This window comes from Atractosteus spatula, chromosome 7 (genome assembly GCF_055471065.1).
Source record: "Atractosteus spatula isolate fAtrSpa1 chromosome 7, fAtrSpa1.hap1, whole genome shotgun sequence".
Classification (NCBI taxonomy): Eukaryota; Metazoa; Chordata; class Actinopteri; order Semionotiformes; family Lepisosteidae; genus Atractosteus; species Atractosteus spatula.
In genome coordinates, this window is record NC_142712.1 from 14,697,881 (window position 1) to 14,718,004 (window position 20,124).

At 38.4% G+C, this 20,124-nt stretch overlaps 2 protein-coding genes across 2 annotated transcripts; both read right to left on the reverse strand.

The window, feature by feature from the left end:
• Positions 1-5,576: 5,576 nt before the first annotated feature.
• Positions 5,577-6,545, reverse strand: LOC148830590 (olfactory receptor 51F2-like). The gene has a single exon (XM_088919939.1). It carries the CDS (start codon positions 6,543-6,545, stop codon positions 5,577-5,579), a length of 969 nt encoding a protein of 322 aa, XP_088776065.1.
• A 5,779-nt stretch (positions 6,546-12,324) lies between these two features.
• LOC148830591 (olfactory receptor 51F2-like) lies at positions 12,325-14,722 on the reverse strand. The gene is made up of 2 exons (XM_088919940.1): positions 14,679-14,722; positions 12,325-13,318 (listed from the first exon to the last, which is right to left on the reverse strand). The coding sequence occupies exons 1-2, from the start codon at positions 14,720-14,722 to the stop codon at positions 12,325-12,327; spliced, it is 1,038 nt and encodes a 345-aa protein (XP_088776066.1).
• Between the last annotated feature and the right edge of the window lie 5,402 nt (positions 14,723-20,124).

Genomic DNA, 20,124 nt, shown 5'->3' on the forward strand with positions numbered 1-20,124 from the left:
TTCTTTGTAAACACATTTTATTTTTAATTTGACTCATTCATGTATGATGAATTGTGAGAGAGTGATAGATGGAGACAAGACGGAGGTTTCTTGTCAAAACAACATTCCCCAGAATGCAGTGGGAAATTGGCATTTTACTCCTGATGGTAACTGTAACAAATTGTAACGTTTCACATCCTTGCGAAACAATCATAACTTCTCATCCAATCTAAGTTTTGATGTTTTTCTATTTTGAAACTATGATCTTGACATGCAGTTGTGAAACAGAGTTAACATCTTCAGATTTAAAAGGTTATTATAATATCTTCAGTGTCACATTAACATTGGAATCTTCTTCCAAGAGTAATAAGAGGCGATACACAACGTGTCTCCTCTATACATTTTCAGTTTACAGACCGTCCAAGATCATTTATTATGAATAATATCTTCCATATCGCATTAAAATTGGAACACTTTTCACAGGTGTAAATCCACCTATTTTCTAACTGCTTTATCCAGGACAGGTAACAGTTTCACCCCTCCCCCTTCCCTTTGCCTGTCTGACCTTTTTTAACAATTCTATGCCTGAATGGGTGAGAAAGAGACAAAAAGAAGTGAATCCTGTTTTTTTATGGTCTGTAGCTCAAATCCTGCTTAACTAAAAATTATACAAAGAAGAGTATTATTGGACAATGTTGTGAGGCTCTGGCAGAATTTCTCTGTAAACTGAAGAGTTATAGAGGAGACAGGTTGTGAATTGCCTCTTTTTACACTTGTAAAAAAGAACATTCCAATGTTAATGCGGCACGAAAGATATTATTAATAATGTAGCGCTTTCGGACTCATGTGGGTATGCGCCTTACTGTACCAGCTGGGGGATCGAACCAGCCCGTCACCCAACAGGGAGCCAGCCAGTATTACTAACCCTAATACCTGTAATGTCGGCCATATGGTGTACGTGTTACCGAAGCTGAATGTTTAGCCTTTGTCACTAATGAAACCACTAAATAAAGACATAAATAAAGAACGCCTCTTTCTTCAAAGCATTTCATTGATCTGGAAAATAAGGAAAAGTTTCACAACCCAAAACAAAGCTGGGGAAGGTCAGAGGCCTATTGTGTAAAACACTTAGTTGCAGCACTGTGGGTGTTGTGCTTAAAAAGCTATTGAGTCATGAAGAAGACCCCACTATCCCAGTGAATTGCATGTCTAATGGTGCAGTATTAAAAAAAATCATATATTTTTAAAAAGGTTTCACAACCCAAAGCAAGGCTTGGAAAAGTAAGAGGACCTGCTAAATGTGTAAAACACTTAGTTGCAGCATTGTGGATGTTGTGGTTTAAATGATGTTGGCTTGTGAACAGCTTCCCCCATCCGAGTGCATAGAGCCACATTAAATAAAAGCACGAGAAAAAGATATTTACAACGCAAAGCTGCGTCAGTCTTCTGTGTAAAAAATCAGTTTGAACATCAAGGGTGCTGTTTTTAATAAGCTGCTTAGTTAAGAATAGGACTTTTCCTGCTGTCGGCAGTATTGTGTATTTAGTTGACCCTTATCTGAATGAAAACAGGACATAAAGAAAGGGTTTCAGAAATGAAAGCATTATTCCCGTACTTACAATCTGGGTAATTGGAGACTGAGCTGTTCTGCTTCCTATGGTCATATACGGGTTTTTCGCACAAACCCGTATTGAGCAGTATTTCTCATGTTGTGAACATGTGTACACAGTGGTCACCAAGTGTTCCAGTTAGTGCGTAATTATGCATCGATGAAAAACTTGAGGTTTACAAAAAGAGAATTAGCTCACTGATAGTTTTATGTGGAGGTCTTTAAAATGTGTTTGGTTTGAAGGCTTTATGTGTTTCCCTTGCGAAGATATGGACAAAAGAATATTTGTGTGTGTTCCATTGCTCTATTTTATACTGTGACAGGAGAATACACACTGTATAAATTATTGTTGCAGCTGGGCTTTGAGTTTTGAGTCGCCTACTTACTTCTTCGACTAGCTTGCAGAGAAAGTCATTGGCCTGCTTTTTATCTATCACTATTATAGAACATTATTTATTACTGTGAATTTTCTGGGGGGCATTTATAATATAATACAGAGTATAATAGAGAGTCTGCATTAACCCTATTTTTATTTAAATTGCAAATGCGTGTTTAATAAAATGCTTTTATTTATTCACAATCTGACAATGCAAGACAGAACAAAAGTATCTATGAAATCACATTCCCCCACTGAGCTCAACAATCTTACAGATCAGCTAATCAAGGAAGAAAACAATTATCTGCTGTCTGCTGCTGAGGCTAGGAGAGAAAATCACGCCTGGCTTTTCAATGGAATTGCATTAACTTGCTAATGTGTCTAACACATTTCCTGGCATATTGTGTTAATTCTCAGTATTTTATATTGTGTTTGAGTCGAGGAAAGAAGCATTTCCCAGATATAAGCTCATCGGTATAGTACACGTTTATCTGTACCATTTGTCAGGACAGACAACTTACTGCACTATAGCTTTGGTAAGGAGACGGACTATGGCCAAAATCAAGAAGACTCTCACACCAAATAATGAAGATGAAAAAAAATGGGAAGTCAGCAAGAGACATTGTACAGCATTTGGTTTCCATGGACATCTTTGTTTGTGAAAGCACAATGAGACGACATTATAAAGCGGAGAGGAGGCAAAGAGAATCTAAACCAAGGACAATTCAAAGGTAAGTAACTTTGTAAAAATATTTTATTACATGTGAATACAACAACACACATTATTTTTATAACAAACTAATTGTTGATCTCTTTTTTTTTAAGTCCTATAGTGCGAGCCATTAACAAACTGACGGAGGAAAATGATGCTCAAATTCAAAGATGGCTGTGGACTGACCTCGGTGTGAACATGAGTCCGACATCGATTCGAAGAGGCTTTCGAAGTGCGAAGGGTAAGCAAATACAGTGGGCTTCATCTGAAATACCCGATTATAGTGCATAATACAAGGAATTATTGCTGTATTGAATTATACATTCTATTATAAATATTTCTTTGTAGCCTGTTCTTCATGAAAACACTGTACATGTGAAACGATCTTCGAAAGACTACCAGGACAGTAAAAAAGAAAGCAGTTAGATGAAAAGAAAAGTTTATTTTGACGTTATTTCTTACATGTATTCTGTTATTTTGCCACAGGCTGTGGGTCTCTGTTCTCGCCCACTGCCCAGGGTGCCAACCTCTAAAAGCAGCATCTGTGTGAAGACTTTTCAGCAGCAGCAGGAGCAGTACGACTCATTGCTGGGGAGGATTGGGAGGTTGAAGACACTCCTAAAGATGCAGAACCTGGAGACAGTATGTTAAGTGCCTCTCCCCACCGTGCAGGTTGCTGTGCCTGGCGGAATACGTATCTCCACACAGCCCTCCGCCTCCAGCAGAGCAAACACCACCTCAGGACACTCCAGGACACTCCATCCCAGCCTCTCTGCTCACCTCCGCCCAGGAATTGGCTGGTGCTGTCCCCGTTGTCTCCCCACAGGAAGCACCATCTACACAGCAGAATTCACAGATGCCAATGCAACATACAGTTCTCCCAGATTTCCAACTTTTGGCCATCAGTCAAGAGGAGGAGGAGGGATTTTATGTGTAGTGTATTGGTATAGATGGGAAAGCCAGAGCTGACCGCTGTGCCGCACTTCTGTTTCGTAATTTTATGACTTTTGAATTTGACTGGACCACATCCGTAAATTTCGATGGGTCCAGAGGGTAAAGGGCCTTGCCTTGCAATCTCCGGGAAACTATTATAGGCATGGTGAATCGGAGATTCTCAAAACCTACTTTGTATGATTGGAAATGAATACGTGATCAGATCAACTAAATGCTTTGAAGAAAAAGGCGTTCTTTTCCTCTGGTTTAACAGTCTGTGCAGCAACAAAACAATACGTTTAAACAAGAGAGTGTGGTGTTACTTTTTGTCAATGAAAAAATAAAGTATTTTCATTTCAAATCAAGTGTCCTTCTTTCAGTTTCGGCATGATTAGCATGAAACAACATTGGGTCATTGTTATGATTTCTCTATTATTATCAAAACCCTCAACTCACTTGTGGTTACTTTAGAAACATTTTGACATGTTCCTTTTAACTACCTTTCTGTCGATATTGTAGCAATAGACAAAATGAAACACTTGGAGTTTGTAATGTAGGGCACTCTAAAATCAAATTCTGGAAAGTATGTGTTTTTTTACTGCGAGTGCAAATATCCATAGCAAAGGTTAAAACATTATAACTTTCTGTGAAGTACATCAACTTATTATAGTCTGAAGGAACACATACAAAAATTTCCAAAATAACCACAGTATGTAACCGAATGAAAGACTCTGATGCTTAAAATGTTTAGGAAGAAAGTGGAATACTAGTGTGTATTTTTTTATTTAAACTACCAATACCAGCCATATACAGTTTACATAATATGTTTATGTTCCTAAATGAATAACCTTCAGACACATTATGCTCGTCTTCTTTTTATGCTCAGCTACTAAAATTCCCCTTTAGTTGTAAAATTCCATATTAATAATCAATATTAAAATGATTAAAATATGCACAGTAAAGAGATTAAATGATTAAATTGTTTCACTAACAACCAATGCACCACAAGTGCCCCTGTCGGTCATTTTGGCCAGCCAATCACATACTGTGGTACAATGCAGTGAACTGAAGATAATGTTGCGCGGTACGGGGTTGTACCTTGCATTTTGAATGGCTGCATCTGTACTAATGTACTCAACAAATATATTTGGAAATTTAAAAGCATGAGGATGGAAAAGATTTCCAACTAGTTTTTTGGAGGCTAAAGACAAAACTCTTTCAGCTCTTTGGATCACGTATGTCACAAGAATGCAGAGTATTTTATGAAAAAAACAGAGATGGTTTGCACTGAAGTGCACTACAGTATGTGTTGCAGGGATACAGCTTCTTGTGCTAATTTATGACATATTTCTGACATGCAGTATATTTCCAAAAGCTGTCCAGAAAGTCTTTTTAAATTAGTAGACAAACAATGAGAAAAACTGCCCAGCACTGTAGTCTTCTTTATTTTGTTTTAATCTGCTTTTGTTCAGAAAGACAATTCTTTGATTCAATTTTAGGAAAAAAGGTTCCCCACAGATTTAAGGTATGTACAGACACAAAATGGCAAAAAGAAGTAAATCTGTTATAAGTCAAAACAAAGCACAAGAAATATAATCATTTAAAATAGCTGTGTTTTCAGATTGGCATGCTTCATTCTAGATAAATTATTCTAGATTTACATTTTCATTCTAGATCATTTATACATCACATCTATTTATAATAATAAACTACTGTTCAATATTTAACATTAATAACTTTAATGTATGATAACATTAATACATTTATTTGTATATTTTGACCTATTGTAATACAATTTCATGTGACTATGTCTATATATGGTACACATGCTTAGAAACAAACACAGAAACATTCATTTTATTAATGATTCAAAGAGGTGTACCATGTTTATTTAAAATCACAAATTACATGAAATATTAATATCAGTACTAAAAAAAAATTAGATTAAAATTTAATTGTAATGCTTCTCAAAAAGCTGCTGATATCTTGTTTCTATTGTAAAGCCTTTTAAATGCTTCCAAAATCTCCTCGGTTTTTAATGTGTAAATGATGGGGTTCAGCATTGGTGGAATGGTAGAAGACAAGGATGTATTTAATATTCTGGCATCTGGATGAATGGTAGATAGTATCACAGCAAGGTAGGTTCCACATATAGGAAGATAAAACACTGCCACTAAGATTAGATGGGAGGTGCAAGTTTTCGTTGCTCTTAAACGCTCTTCTCCTGATGCAATTTTCAACAACGCAAACACAATACACATATAGGATAATGCTATCAGAATTAATGGTATAAAGAGGACAATTGAAATACAAAACTGTGCATAAATATGATTTGGAGAATTGCTGTTACAAGCTAATTGATACACAGGCCCATGATCACAAAAATAGCTGTTTATGACAATAGATTTACAGAATGACAGTCTTGTAACTAAACCTACAGCTGTTAGCACAAGGCCAGCTGTCATAATCCATATTATTACCAGAATCAAAACCATCTTTCCATTAGTGATAATACTGTGATAATTTAATGGAAAGCATATAGCAACAAATCTATCATAGGCAAGTGCAACAAGAGTTAGTGACTGCATGAAATTAAAAAAATGTACAAAAAACATACTGGCCAAGCAGGCTTCATATGTTATGAACTGAGAATTAAATAAGAAGGTCTCAATCATTTTAGGAATAAGAGCTGTGCTGCCACCCATATCAACTACAGCTAAATTAAACACTGCCAAATATTTAGGGGTGTGAAGGTTTTGGTCCATAAATATAATGAACATGATGAAAGAGTTTGCTATTACAGTTACTGTATAAACAAAACACAAGAAAATGAAGTAGAACTTAACATGTGGAATGTTAGAAAAGCCATTGATGTAAAAGAACTGAGGTCGAACAAATGTGGAATTTGTTGAAACAGTTGAATTCAGGGAGCTCATGACAAACGTCTTTCTTGATGAGACTTTTTTCCGACCTGAAAATACAAATCTCATTATCCTTTTCAAATATTCATTTAAGTATTGTTTTTTATTTATTCATGTAGGCCAAGAATTATGGTGGCCCCAAAGTGCAGTTCACACTAGTAAAAGTGAATTGACACTTTAAAAAGCAAATGCATTCTAGAAAAGGGAGTGCACACTAGAAAAAGAACAGCAATTACTCAATTCCATGATCATTCTTCCCTCATCTTTGTCTAAGTGGATGGTGTTTAATAACTTCTGGAACAACTACACAGGAACTGCAGAAACAAAACAAACTTTCCAAACATCCTCCACAACCTGGAAAATACATGAGACCTATCATTATGAATAGTACTTTTATTTGGTTATGCAAAGGATGGCTATATACAGTATATAGAGCTACAGTATGCATTCAGATCACTTTCATGTGTGTGATAACACCAATGCAATATAACATGATACCAGAGCTGTGAAATTATATTTCAATGACTGGTCTAGCTAGCTATAAACATCATCCATTTAAAACATATAGCTGAGTTAAACAGGCTTTTGAATCAGCCCAACTGAGTGAATTTAACCAGTTCACCACTGAAATTTTCATTAAATATGCCTACATGAAGCAAGTGTATCACGCGGTGTATCGTGTCATTTGACGTCACGCCGGAAAGTATTCGGAATCACCTTGTAAAACCGCCAGGAGGGGCCAGTAAAGCTTAACCTCTCATGTACAGCATTTGAGCTTTTAAATTTAAACTGTGTATTACAGCATGTTAATCATCAGTCATTAAAAAGTTGGTTTATTTTATGAAAACAAGATTGCTCAGTTGGACAAAAGTACAGAACCTACCTTTATCATAAATATTTTAATTATGCAGAAATATTTTATGCATCAAAGCCTTTACCGAAGATATTACTAATAGTATTAATAATGAATGACTTTGGACAAGCTGTAAACTCAAAGTATTACGCTGGTCCACATTCTTTCTAACCGTCATTTTAAACAAAAATACTTTTATTTTTTTCTTTGACAAACACCACAGCATTTCGTTCGTCTGACTAACGAGGACAGGACATTAGCTAGCAAATACAATAAAGGAATGACTTTTTTTGCTCATTTCTTTAGCACATTTGTACAAGCACTTGGAATCTGTCCAAGCCCTACTTTGTCAGGCATTTTCTTTTACTGTAACGGACATAAAAACTCCCTTGCTTTTAACAGAGCGTTTCATAATTTCTAACTACGAAAATTATTTAAACTGCGACACTTATCATTCAACCAGAGCTCAAAATATCACAAGGATCCTCAAGAGCACAGCAAAGACTGTATTAAAAGATACTTGTATCAGATACATGAGAATCCAAGCTTTTTTATCTACGCTTTCTTTTCTGTATACCAGATATTATGGTACCACTTCAGAAGGGTGTCAGCCAGTCAGATTCCAGGAATCGGTACTTTAAAGAAAAAATGCACACCAGTATTCCATTTCTCCCTAAACATTTTAAGCATCGAAGTCTTTAAGTAACATGTGAAATAGCGTGTATAAAAAGTGGTAGTTTTAAGCTTTTCTGCTAATATAATATGGAATCGCGTATCTAAAGAAATTAATAACGATATAATTATATTCGTGTACTGTGACAGGGCTGTGTAGAGCTGTTTCACCTCTGCTCATGTGACTTCCCTGGTAGCCTGCTGGTCTACGTGCCGGACTAGTAACCCACAGGTTGTGTGTTCAAATCCAGCGCTTATTCTTTTTATGCTCAGCTACTAAGATTTCCCTTCAGTGGTAAAATTCCATATAAATATTCAAAACTAAAACGGGCACAGTAAAGACATTTAAATCTTTCTACTACCGACCAACGCACCACGAGTGCCCCTATCGGTCAACCAATCACGTACCGCGGTATTTTGTGTCATCGCACGTCACGATGTGCGAGGACGTAGCCAATTACACGCGGTACGTGTCTGTGCCGCGCACTTTGAATGGCTGCATCTGTTCGTATTACAGGACATAAAGAACACACAGAGAATAAAACCTTGAGCGGTGCCAGAGGAAAGAAATTAACCAAACCAAACGGATCTAGTTAATACAGTGAGGACTAACCTAACTAACCAAAACAAACAAAAATAAAAGGGTCTTTGGCATCTTCATGCGCCCTAACTTCCCCACAGTGAAACAACCAGAACCAAAATACATGAGTGGCACGTGCCCCTAACCTAGTGTGTCTGGACAGAAAACAAACCTACGTGTGCACAATGTGACCCGACAACCTTACCTATACCTGTTCTCCTGGTGTACAATAAGTTCACAGTTAACAATAACATGACACGAGTGAACGAATTGTACGATTATGGGAAAATGAGTAATTGAAGAAAATACACGAGCAAGGAATAGGGTAACAAAATGAGCACAAGCAAGGTAAAAAGGAAAATAACAAGTGCGGGCAAGATAATAACAAAACACAGGTAATCAAAACAAACAAATGAATGAAGCGGAAGCTAAAACGAACTAACACGAACACTAGCGAGCAAATGCAAACACGAGCTGAAACGTTAACCGAAGACGTTAACCGAAGATGACCCGAAAGCTGACCGAAGCCAAAAGCTGACCGAAGTTGAGCTGAAAGCTGAACGAAGTTGAACGGAAAAGCAAATGGAGTCTAACCTTTTCTGGTATTTAAACTGTAGATCTTGGGTTCTGATTGGCCGGGAGTACAGATGATAATGACGTCACAGCTGCAGCAATGGTGTAATGATGGGCCAATTGGGGGGGTACCTGAATACAGGAAGTGGAAGAAAAAACAAAACATACAGACACACACAGGGACATAACACTACGATACTAGACTTTAACAGAAAATGTATTATCCTTTTCAAATATTCATTTAAGTAAAACATACAGGATATCAGACCTTAATAGAAAATTTAGTTGTACTACAGTACACTTGTCCAGAAATACATACAGCATCAATCAGTTGCATAGTGATTGACTTACAAAGAGTTGCTAAGATTGAGCTACCATAGCTGCTATCCCCAGTGTCTGCACAGACCATCAATGGCTACACCAAAGGGTACTTTTCTGGCTTTGTTTCATTACTCTTCCCTTAAATCAGCCATATCTGCAGGATGCTGTGCTCCACTGTGCTGTAGTAAACAAATCACTTTTTCTTCAACATAGAAACTTCTGGGTTGGTGTAAGTGTCGCAGGGTATGGGTCATTGAAGCAGTCAAAGGGCTGAAATTGATTGGGCTATGTTGATTAGTGTTGCAGGATGTGGGCCATTAAGGAGTGAAAGGCTGGGTGATTAGGTTATGTTGATTTCTAGGGTGGTGTTAATGTCCCAGTGAATACCGCCTAGCAGGAACAATTAGGTATCGAGACTTGGAGGTGTGAGGAGTCGCAGAGCCAGTTTAGCCAGACAAAGGGAGGAGGAGAGAGAGCCGGAGAGTGAACAATGAACTGATAAGGTCCCATGACACCAAGCTTGGCATCCCCACGGTCCTCAAACATTACAAGCTTCCTGGAAAAATACTGGACAAACCCAATTCTGCCAGGGGCTGTGGAAAATCCCCCGAAAGGGATTGGCTAAGCAGAGGGTTAAAAACACCTGAGACAGGACAGAGGGCGCTCGGAACTCCCACTGGACCCTGGAGACGATGCAGGCAGCGCCGGGGAAGCTGCAGAGTGCGAGACCATGGAGGCAAGGACCTATTAATCCAGGAATTGACAACTACAGGAGACATTGGCATTTCAACAGAGGTACTGTACAGAGACTTTTTAATACCTGAAGGCAAAGGACAAAGAACCTGGCCCAGCTAACGGATACAAACTGAGCGGAAATAGAGTACAGCTCGTGGGAGGATTTCTGGTGTAACCTGAACGGAGATCGGGAAATTGAACTGGGTGATACCCCTCTCCTTAAGGTGGTTGTTCGTCTCCAGGCCATCAACGACTTTCACCAATATTAAGAAGAAATGTGGTAGTGGCCTCCCTTCAGTACTTTACAAAAGAAAAGACTGCCGCCCCTCTGGATTTCATTGCGCCCCTTTGAACTATTTTCTGGTTGTTGTGGATGTTCCTTTTTTTATGCTTCTTAGGATAGAAAATAAAAAGGGCACTTATATAATACAAATGCTTGTCGCTGGTCTGTGTGTGCATTGATGATTCTGGGAGATAAACAGAACCTGTGGTAATGTAGAGGGGCCCTAGCACCCCATGTGTATTGCTAGGTGGCGTAGTTGTACACGAGGCAGGGACATTCCTCGCCCATAGGGTTCACCTTACTGTGACATAAGGATCATTGGCAAATCACTAAAAGTCCATTTTAAGAGGAATGGCTGACTGAGTTTAAAGTAATTGGCAGAAGGTTTTTTGGCAAAACAAAAAAAGATTTGAAGCAAGGAATGAGTAGAAAGCTCAGGATGTGATGCTTGAGAAGGTGATGCAGTGTAAAGAAGATACTGGAATGTAAAGTTTTAAAGACAAGAACTCCTGTTAGAGGTCCTCAGTTTTGGAAAAGTGTGATTGCATAAAATGGTATAGGTAGCAGGGAACCCAAGCTGTTGTTTAAAGAATAGTGTAAAGATAGAAGACCAGGTGAAACATCTAGGTAGTTTCATTATATACTGAAATTGAAAGGTATTTTTTAATGTGTCCTACACCTATACTGTATGTCTGGGAACGAGGTCCATTGTTGCACAGAGGAGTGAACATTGCAAAGTCCCAGATTTGGCACAGACTGAGCTGTAGCCCAATTGGGGGCAGCTGAACAAACATGAATGGCTGGGAGTACCGCTGTGCTAAAGAGGGAGATATGAAAAGGGAAGGATAGTTCAAATTGCTCAGTCTTTAGGCAGATATGAAGGATACCCGATGAAGGTGAGAAGACAAATCAATATTATTGTGATAATATTGTGTCACTATTATAAAAAACAGGGACCAGTCAAGAATTGTCTAAGCAATTCTGTGCACCTGAACTAATTCAGATTTTCCAGAGTAAAGGGGTAAGTACTTATGCAATTAACAAGTTTTGCAAAGACCATATTTAACTACTTTCCCTCATGAATATGTTCAGTTTGAGCATTCAAGTTTTGATTTAAATAATTCACTTAAAATGTATGCATTACATTGTAAATCAATGGGTTGTATGCTTTTGCAAGGCACTGTATTTTGCTTACCAATATAATTAAAAGTACAATTAAAAGTAATATGCAATATTATTACACAGTATGAAATCAGCATAAGATATACCAAATATAGAATAGAGTATGTATGGTGAGATATTACAATGTGATACACCTGCTCAGAAAAATTTTAAGCAGACTTTAAATTAGCATCTGATCTCACATAGAGCGTAGTGTGAAAAGGCTTTATAGACATTGCATGATGCAAACAGATAATGTGTATATTAATTGTACATTTATATTATATACTAATATAGCAATTGTACAACTTTAATAATGCAATATATTTAATCTCCTAAGCATCAAATAATGTTTTATACAAATGGAATACAAAGGTTTGTACTACACAGGCATGAGCTATTTTATAATTATCTAGATACTTATTAAACTCTACTTCACCTTTAATAATTAATTATTAATCATTAAAGAATAATTCATTATTAAGCAACAGGTTCGTTCACAGAAATTACAGCCTTTTTGCTCCATCTAACCTGTGTTTTCATTACTAAATTGGACAAGATACAGATTACAACATATTGAAATATTACTTATTATTCTTCTGTTAGTTCCATAAAATCATTTATAATTGGTAGCAGTGATGGTCTTGTTTCTTTTATAAAGTTTTTTAATTGCTGTCATAACCTCCTCTGTTTTGATTGTGTAAATGATGGGGTTCAGCATTGGTGGAATGGTAGAAGACAGGGATGTACTTATTATTCTGGTATTTGGGTGAAGAGTGGACATGATTGCAGCAATATATGTGGCTGATATTGGAATATAGAAAACTGTTACTAAGAGTAGGTGAGAGGTGCAGGTTTTCATGGCTTTCAGGCGTTGCTCACCTGATGCAATTTTCAGCAAAGCAAATATAATGCAAACATAAGATAAAAGAATTAGAACAAGTGGTGCAAAAAGCAAAACTGTGATAGCAATTTTTGCCATTATGTAACTTGGGAAGTTATTATTACAGGCCATACGATACATAGGTCCATGATCACAAAAATAGCTGTCAATCACAATGGTTTTACAGAATGAGAGTGTGGTAATTAAACCCACAGATGTAATCATTAGACCTGATGTGAGAAACCATACAACAGCAAGAATCACAGCCATTCCAGTATTAGTGATGACAATGTGATATTTCAGGGGAAAGCAAATAGCAACAAATCTGTCATAGGCCAATACAACTAGAGTAAGTGACTCTAGGAAAGTAAAGAAATGTACAAAAAACATATTGGCTATACAAGCTTCATATGTGATGAACTGAGAATCAAAGACAAAGGTTTCTATCATCTTAGGAATAAGTGCTGTGCTGCCACACATATCAACTACAGCCAAATTAAAAACAGCCATATACTTTGGTGTGTGAAGATTTTGCTCTATGTATATGATGAACAAAATGAAGGAATTTGCTAGTACTGTTACAACATAAACAAAACACAAGAAAACATAGTAGTACTGTGCATGGGGAATGCCAGAAAACCCATTAATATAAAAAAACTGAGGCCGAACAAGTGTGGCATTTGCAGACATCATTGAATTAAAGGTGCTCATGGTAGACTTCTTTCTTCTCTCTGTCCTTTGTCTGTAATAACAAAAGTTATTACCATATTAATTGTTAAAATAAATCAAAGAAAATGTGCCTATAGCATAACTATCCAACTTTTTTTCAGGTGAGAAGGGATTTCAACCACAACATTACTGTACAAACCCCAAAATGTATTTAATTTATTATGTAAGGAAAGAGATTTCTAACTATGAAATTGTAAGGACATACTGTATAGTTACAAATTTGAGGACAGCATTTTGCCTATCCAGTGCTTTTGGTAGTTAGTAGTTAATCAAAGGATCCAGTCCTTTCCAGTCATTTAAGAATAATCTACACAAACACTAATCTAAATCACAATGTTGATTATCCCCTACATAATAAAGATTAAATAAATAAAGTTATTTATTAAGCTCTAATGGGCTGAGACGCTATAGTATCTTTGGAGTGTTACAGTAGTTCTGTATAATATTAGGATCCAAGTGTACTGTATGTAAGATTTAGTTAGATTTCACTGCTTTGTAGTGTACTAAATTCTAAATGTATTTATTTTAAGTTTTGTTAATTGTAATGTTGACATTTAAATTAATGAAATAGAACTTAAACATAACTTCTCTTTAAAATCAACGCTGTTGTACAATAAAGTATTTATGGTGTGCATTTTGCAGATGTTATTCACACGCATAACAATGACAGTGTCAGTAATTGTTGTATTACAATATAAATCAAATATGTTTTATAGATCATGTTAAAAGGTTTTTGCCATTTATTGAGGTTTGAATATAAAAAAAATCATTTCCTATAACAAGTCAAATTATAATGTCCTTAACATGAAATTCAAATCATTTGAAAAAAAGTTCACCATAGATACTGTATATAACAGAAGTAAAAATACATTCTAACAACTTGTTACATACTGTAACTGCATAACAGAACAATTTACCTTTTTCTGCAAATTAATTACTTCATTGACATTATAATCAGTATTGCATTGTGTGCATATTAATCAATATATAACATATAAACAAAACTGTATTCTGTGCTTTACTATTGTTGTTGTTGCCACTTCTAATAGCCTTAACAAAAATAACCTGCAAAATTTTAGACTTCTCTATGGGCACAGTAAATAGAAAATCTACTGTAACTTTCATTAGTACATAACAACTAAGAGATACAGCATATGTTTTCTTAACGATATTGTATATTCTTTCAATTCATTTAAACACTAATATAATATTATTTCAGTATAACCTTTTTCAAAATGTAATTACAGGTCATAAAATATTTTATAAATTAAAGAACAAAAATCCAATACTCACCAAAAATGCCAGTAGCACATATAAAAAGATGATGAAACTGAAGTACTGTGGTAAAAGAAACAAACATCACTTGTGACTTTATTTGGGTTTTGTTGAAAAATATATACATCTTGTGCTTTAACATAAGCATTTTTTTCTGATGGGTACACATACAGAATCATTTGAGCTTTAAAAGTTCCCCAACTGTAAAGTTTATTTTTAATAAAGAAATGCAATTCATTTCACTGAATAAATAGAAATATAACACTAACAAATAACAACGGTACTAATACTCACTACAATATAGTTCAATACAGCTTTCTGTGATGTTCTCTATAATGTTGTATTTACTGCTCACCGTGTTCTTGTAATTTCCTATTTGGTTCTCATAAAAGAAAGAAAATATTAAAACATGTTTAAGTATTGTAAATGACTGTGCATCAAAGCATACAAGTACAATTGGTGAGAAACAAGTTCCTTTTATAAAGAAAATGTTGTAACACAATCAACTTGGGAATGTGTTAGGCAGCAGTCTGTACTGTCACTCTGCCTGTGCTCCACAGAGAGGTAAACATGACTCATTTAATTATATGGCACTGTGTGCAATACTAGAAATAAAATCTATTCTTCATTGCTTGTTTGTCAAGCTACATCAAATACCAAAAAATATAGCCTTTAGAAAGGTAAAGATACAGCTGAACTTACCACTTTATAAACTTTAACAGTTTCTGTGTATAATGTACTTAATGACTGTGCAAGGAAATATTAGTACTTATTATATAAGCTTTACAGGAGGCTAAATTAGATTGATTCATGAGTAAGTTTAATATATCTGTTATATAATAAATTTCTGCAATGGACTAGTGCTTTGTTCAGAGTGTACCCTGAATTGCGTCCATTGTATTCCAAATGTCCAACACGCCTGCAACATTGAATTGGATGATGTGATTAGAAAAAGGATGATGGAATTAATATATCTGAAATAATGGCAACATATTTACATTAATAATGTATTTATGGCTGTCATCGCCTGATAATGTCCTTCTATCTGGAAACACATAAACAGTTACACCATACTGTACATGTAATATTTTGTCTATTGATTGTTTCATAGAGAAAACATATTTAAGCAGAATAGCACAGAGACATTTAACATCTAACGAGAACTGGTGGTATTTGTCAGTTTTTTGGATCACCATGACCATTATAGATATAAAAACTTTTTCAAAACCCATATAGTTTTTATTGCATCTGTCTATCAAGACCCTCTGGCACACAGCCCAAACATTTCAAGGTCAAGTCTGAGTCATGTCATAAGCATGTTCTAGCTCATCCATGCTTCTGTCAGTGCCCCTACCCACAAGCATATATCTTATCTGACTCTTTTGTCACCATCAGCATAAAAAGAAAAATACTCAGTATCACACATTTATTTTTTTCTGCTAATATCTCATTATGTTTGAGGGTACTATACAATCTCTTTTCATACCTGTCTGCCCTGTTGTCTGTGAATATTTCACCAATAGCTACGATTCTGCTTGTAACCTACCTACCTATTTATCAACTGTACCTGACTGTATTAAGTAATTTAACTAATTAAAATACCATACTAGGAATAATTGATATAAATTTAAAAAAGATGCATGCAACTGACTAATTTCCTAAGGAGCATTTAAAAATATACTCCTCCATCTCTCCATCTTATCCCCCCACCCCACACCCACACACACACACACATATGAATTACATTCAATTCTATACATTTGTGTCAAAGGAAAATCGGTCTAGTGTCATGTTTCATACACTGCACTGTGAGAAACTCAACATCAGACTTCAAGCTCTGTTTTCTGCTTTTCTGGTCATTTGGATTGTGGTCAGGTGGAGTTATTGTTGGAGTCACTTGTGTCTGTGGAGGTAAAAAGGTTTCTTCCTTGGCATGGACAAGAAGTTAGGAAAAAATGAGAGGCACGGAGCTGTTGTTTGTTATTCACATTGTTGTTGTTGTTGTTTTGTTCTTCTTCCAGACACAGTAAGGAGATGTAGCAGAAGAGTTATGATATAAACAAAGGAAAATAAATTAGAGAGGTGATTTCCATGCGGTGTTTGAAAAGCCACTGCTGTAAAAAGAACTGAGGTTGAACATAAAAGTTCAGGGTCAGTTGAAAGTTCAGAGAACACGTCTTTCTTCACCACAGTTTTCTTTTATCTGTAATGAAAAAATCAATTCTTTATTTTTTAAGTGATATTACAAAAAACAGTGTGATTCTACAGTTTGCCCATTTTTTAAATTTCTCCAGTGAAAGATTCGCTCACAATTTAAAGCTAGAAAGACTAGAGCTAACCAGGATGCTCATCTAATTAGAATTTTATTTAACCTTTCAAAAGAAACTCAGAAGTAATCAAACATTAATCACCTAGCTATATATAGAGGTCACATAGCTATATAGCTACATTCTGATCACAATCACATGCTATTGCTGAATTACTGAACACAAGTTAGATTTGGGAGTTATAGAATTTGTGCAGCATGGTTTACATTAAGGGTGTTGTTGAATACCTTCACAAAATTAAAGTTATAATCTTCTGCTTTATTAAATGCATGTATGTTAAACAACTTAACAGTATTAATTAACTATATACAGTAATTACGGTACAGACTATTCATATTTCAATCTACTGCCCCCAGTATTTTAATAAAACATGATTTAACTATTATTTCCAACAATGTAATTCACAGAATTATCTCTAAAGTCAAATATGCTTGTCTTAACAAAAGACATTGCAATATTACAAATAGTCTTTCATTTGGTGAATTAAATTCTAAATAAAATGTCTGGAAGACCATTACAAAGGGATTGTATCCTTCATATTTTAGTGCGTGTTATTAATTTTCTAGGCTGAGGAAACGACAGCTCTACATCCACACATTTAATTTAAGAAACACCCAAAACACTGAAGTAAATTTCTTCATTGATGGCATTATGTATGTCAGCTTTGTTTGGGTCTGTTTGGATATTTGAGGTTCATATTGTACATTTCTTATAGATTCGTAGAGATATCTCTAAAAATCGTAGACTGTTAATTGTATTAATCTATAAAAGCAGTAGAGTTTATTCTTCTATAATGCAGTTATGCAGAAAAGTGGTTTAAAGTGAAGGATAGGAATTATAGCTATTACACAGTTGGTCATTCAATTTAATAAATATAATGCTAAAACAGGAATAGTGCTGAACAATTAACGTTATCATTTAAATATATTTATGATTTCAACCACCTATTGGCAAATTAACATAATGAAATTATACAAAATACAAAATCATGTATATTAAATCACACAATAAAATTGGTATTATATTTCTATTTATATATTTCTATTTATATATTTATAATATATTTATATATTTATTATTATTCAATATATCGTATTAATATTGTAGCGTTTTCAGGTTCTTTTCAGAACAAAGGACCAGTGATTTGTAGCGCTTTTAACGCGATTACCAAACCAAGCGCTAGCTTTATTCATTAACAACCACACAAAACCAAACACAAGATATACACGCACATGAGGAGACTGACGGAACACGTACACATCTTTAGGGTGGTAATTACTTAACAACACGCTATACTTTTATAAGACTACACAGGGCACTAGAACTACTAGGACATTATTTACACAGGTAGGGTCAGCTGCTGGTCATCGTGCTGACCCTCAGACTCTCCCCAGCTACCACTCCCAGCATGCCCAGCAGTACTACGAGCCCCTAGGGGCGCTTCCTCCTCATCACCAGGCGAGGGCGTTACACTGCCCCCACCTGAAGCGTCTGGCGTCTCGCCGACGTTGAACACCCCCCTCAGGCTGTACTCGTACTCGGCTAACTGCTGTGGAACCCTGCGTGAGCGGCCGCTGCGCCGCGGTGACAGCTGGCAACTCACGGACGCCCCACTATCAGCCGGCTCCAGCCCCGGCTGCTCCTCTAGAGCCTCCCCACACGGCTCCTCCTCCCGGGCCCGGTAGGGGGCCAGGCGGTCTCGGTGCAGGACCACCACTCTCCCCCGTGTTCGCAACCGGACACGGTAGCAGACCTCACCCACCACCCCGAGTACCTCAGCGGGCCCCTCCCACGACGGCGCCAGCTTAGGACTGAGGCCTTTGCGGCGGCGCTGGTTGTACACCCACACTGAGTCCCCAGGCTGGAAGGCAGGCCCCCTACAGCGCAGGTTGTAGTGCCGCTTCTGTCGGACCCCCGCCTGAGTTAGGTGGGTCCGTGCAAAGCTATGCACCCGCCGCATCCGCTGCCGCAGGTCCCACTCGTAGTCCGGTCCAGCCGGCGGTGCCGACCCGTCTCCGGGCGGCGGGCCGAAGACCAGGTCCACCGGGAGTTCCTGGACCGCGGTCCTATACGCCCAGAGCGCAAGGGAGAGGTGGCGGTCCCAGTCCCGTTGGTGCCGGGACACCAGGGTGGCCAGCTGGGTGGCGAGCGTCCGATTAAACCGCTCCACCAACCCATCGCTCTGGGGATGCAGCGGTGTGGTCCGCGTCTTAGTGATCCCCAGGCGCTGGCACACTCTGGCGAAGACCTGGGACTCGAAGTTACGCCCCTGGTCACTGTGTAACTCCTCCGGCACCCCCAGCCTGGCAAACATCCCCTCCACCGTGGGGGCACCCTGGTCCGGGAGGGCGTAGGCCTCCGGCCACTTCGTAAAATAGTCCATGGCCACCAAGACATAGTGGTTCCCGGCCTCAGTGCGTGGAAACGGGCCCAAAACGTCCACCTCCACACGCTCCATAGGAGCCCCCACCTGGTGTTGTTGGAGGGGGGCCCGAGAGCGCTCGGGGGGGACCTTCTGCGCCACACACACCGCACACGTTCGGCAATACCGCTCCACGTCCCGGTGGCAAAGACCCCAATAAAAATGGCCTCGGAGACGCTGCAGGGTTTTTTTTACCGCTGAAGTGCCCCACGCCTGGCTGGCCGTGCACCACTCGGAGCACCGCCCCGCGGAGCGACCGTGGCACTACCAGCTGCCACCGTACCTCGCCACTGGAGGGTACCCACCACCCCTGGCGCAGCACCCCGTCCTTTACCTCCAAGGCCTCCCACAGGGCGCAGAGAGCCTTGACGGACTTTGGGTGCGGGGCGAGCTCCTCTCGCGTAGGCCGCACTCCTGCTGCCCTCCAGCAGAGCACTGGCCCCACGTCAGGATCAGCTTCCTGACGCTGCGCCAGGTCTGACAGGCCCACCCCCAGCGGCCCCTCCCGGGCCGTGGCCGCGGTGCTCGCCTCCGCCACGGTGCGGACAGCCTCCTCACACTGCTCCCGCCGGGCGCAGTGGTGGCAGTCCGGGGCCTCGCAGGGGTGCCGCGAGAGAGCATCGGCATTGAGATGGCGAGACCCCGCACGGTGCACGACAGTGAAGTCGTACTCCTGCAGGATCTCTATCCATCGCGCCATCTGCCCCTCCGGCTCCTTAAAGTGGAGCAGCCAGGTGAGGGACGCATGGTCGGTCCTCAGCCGGAACCGGGTCCCTAACA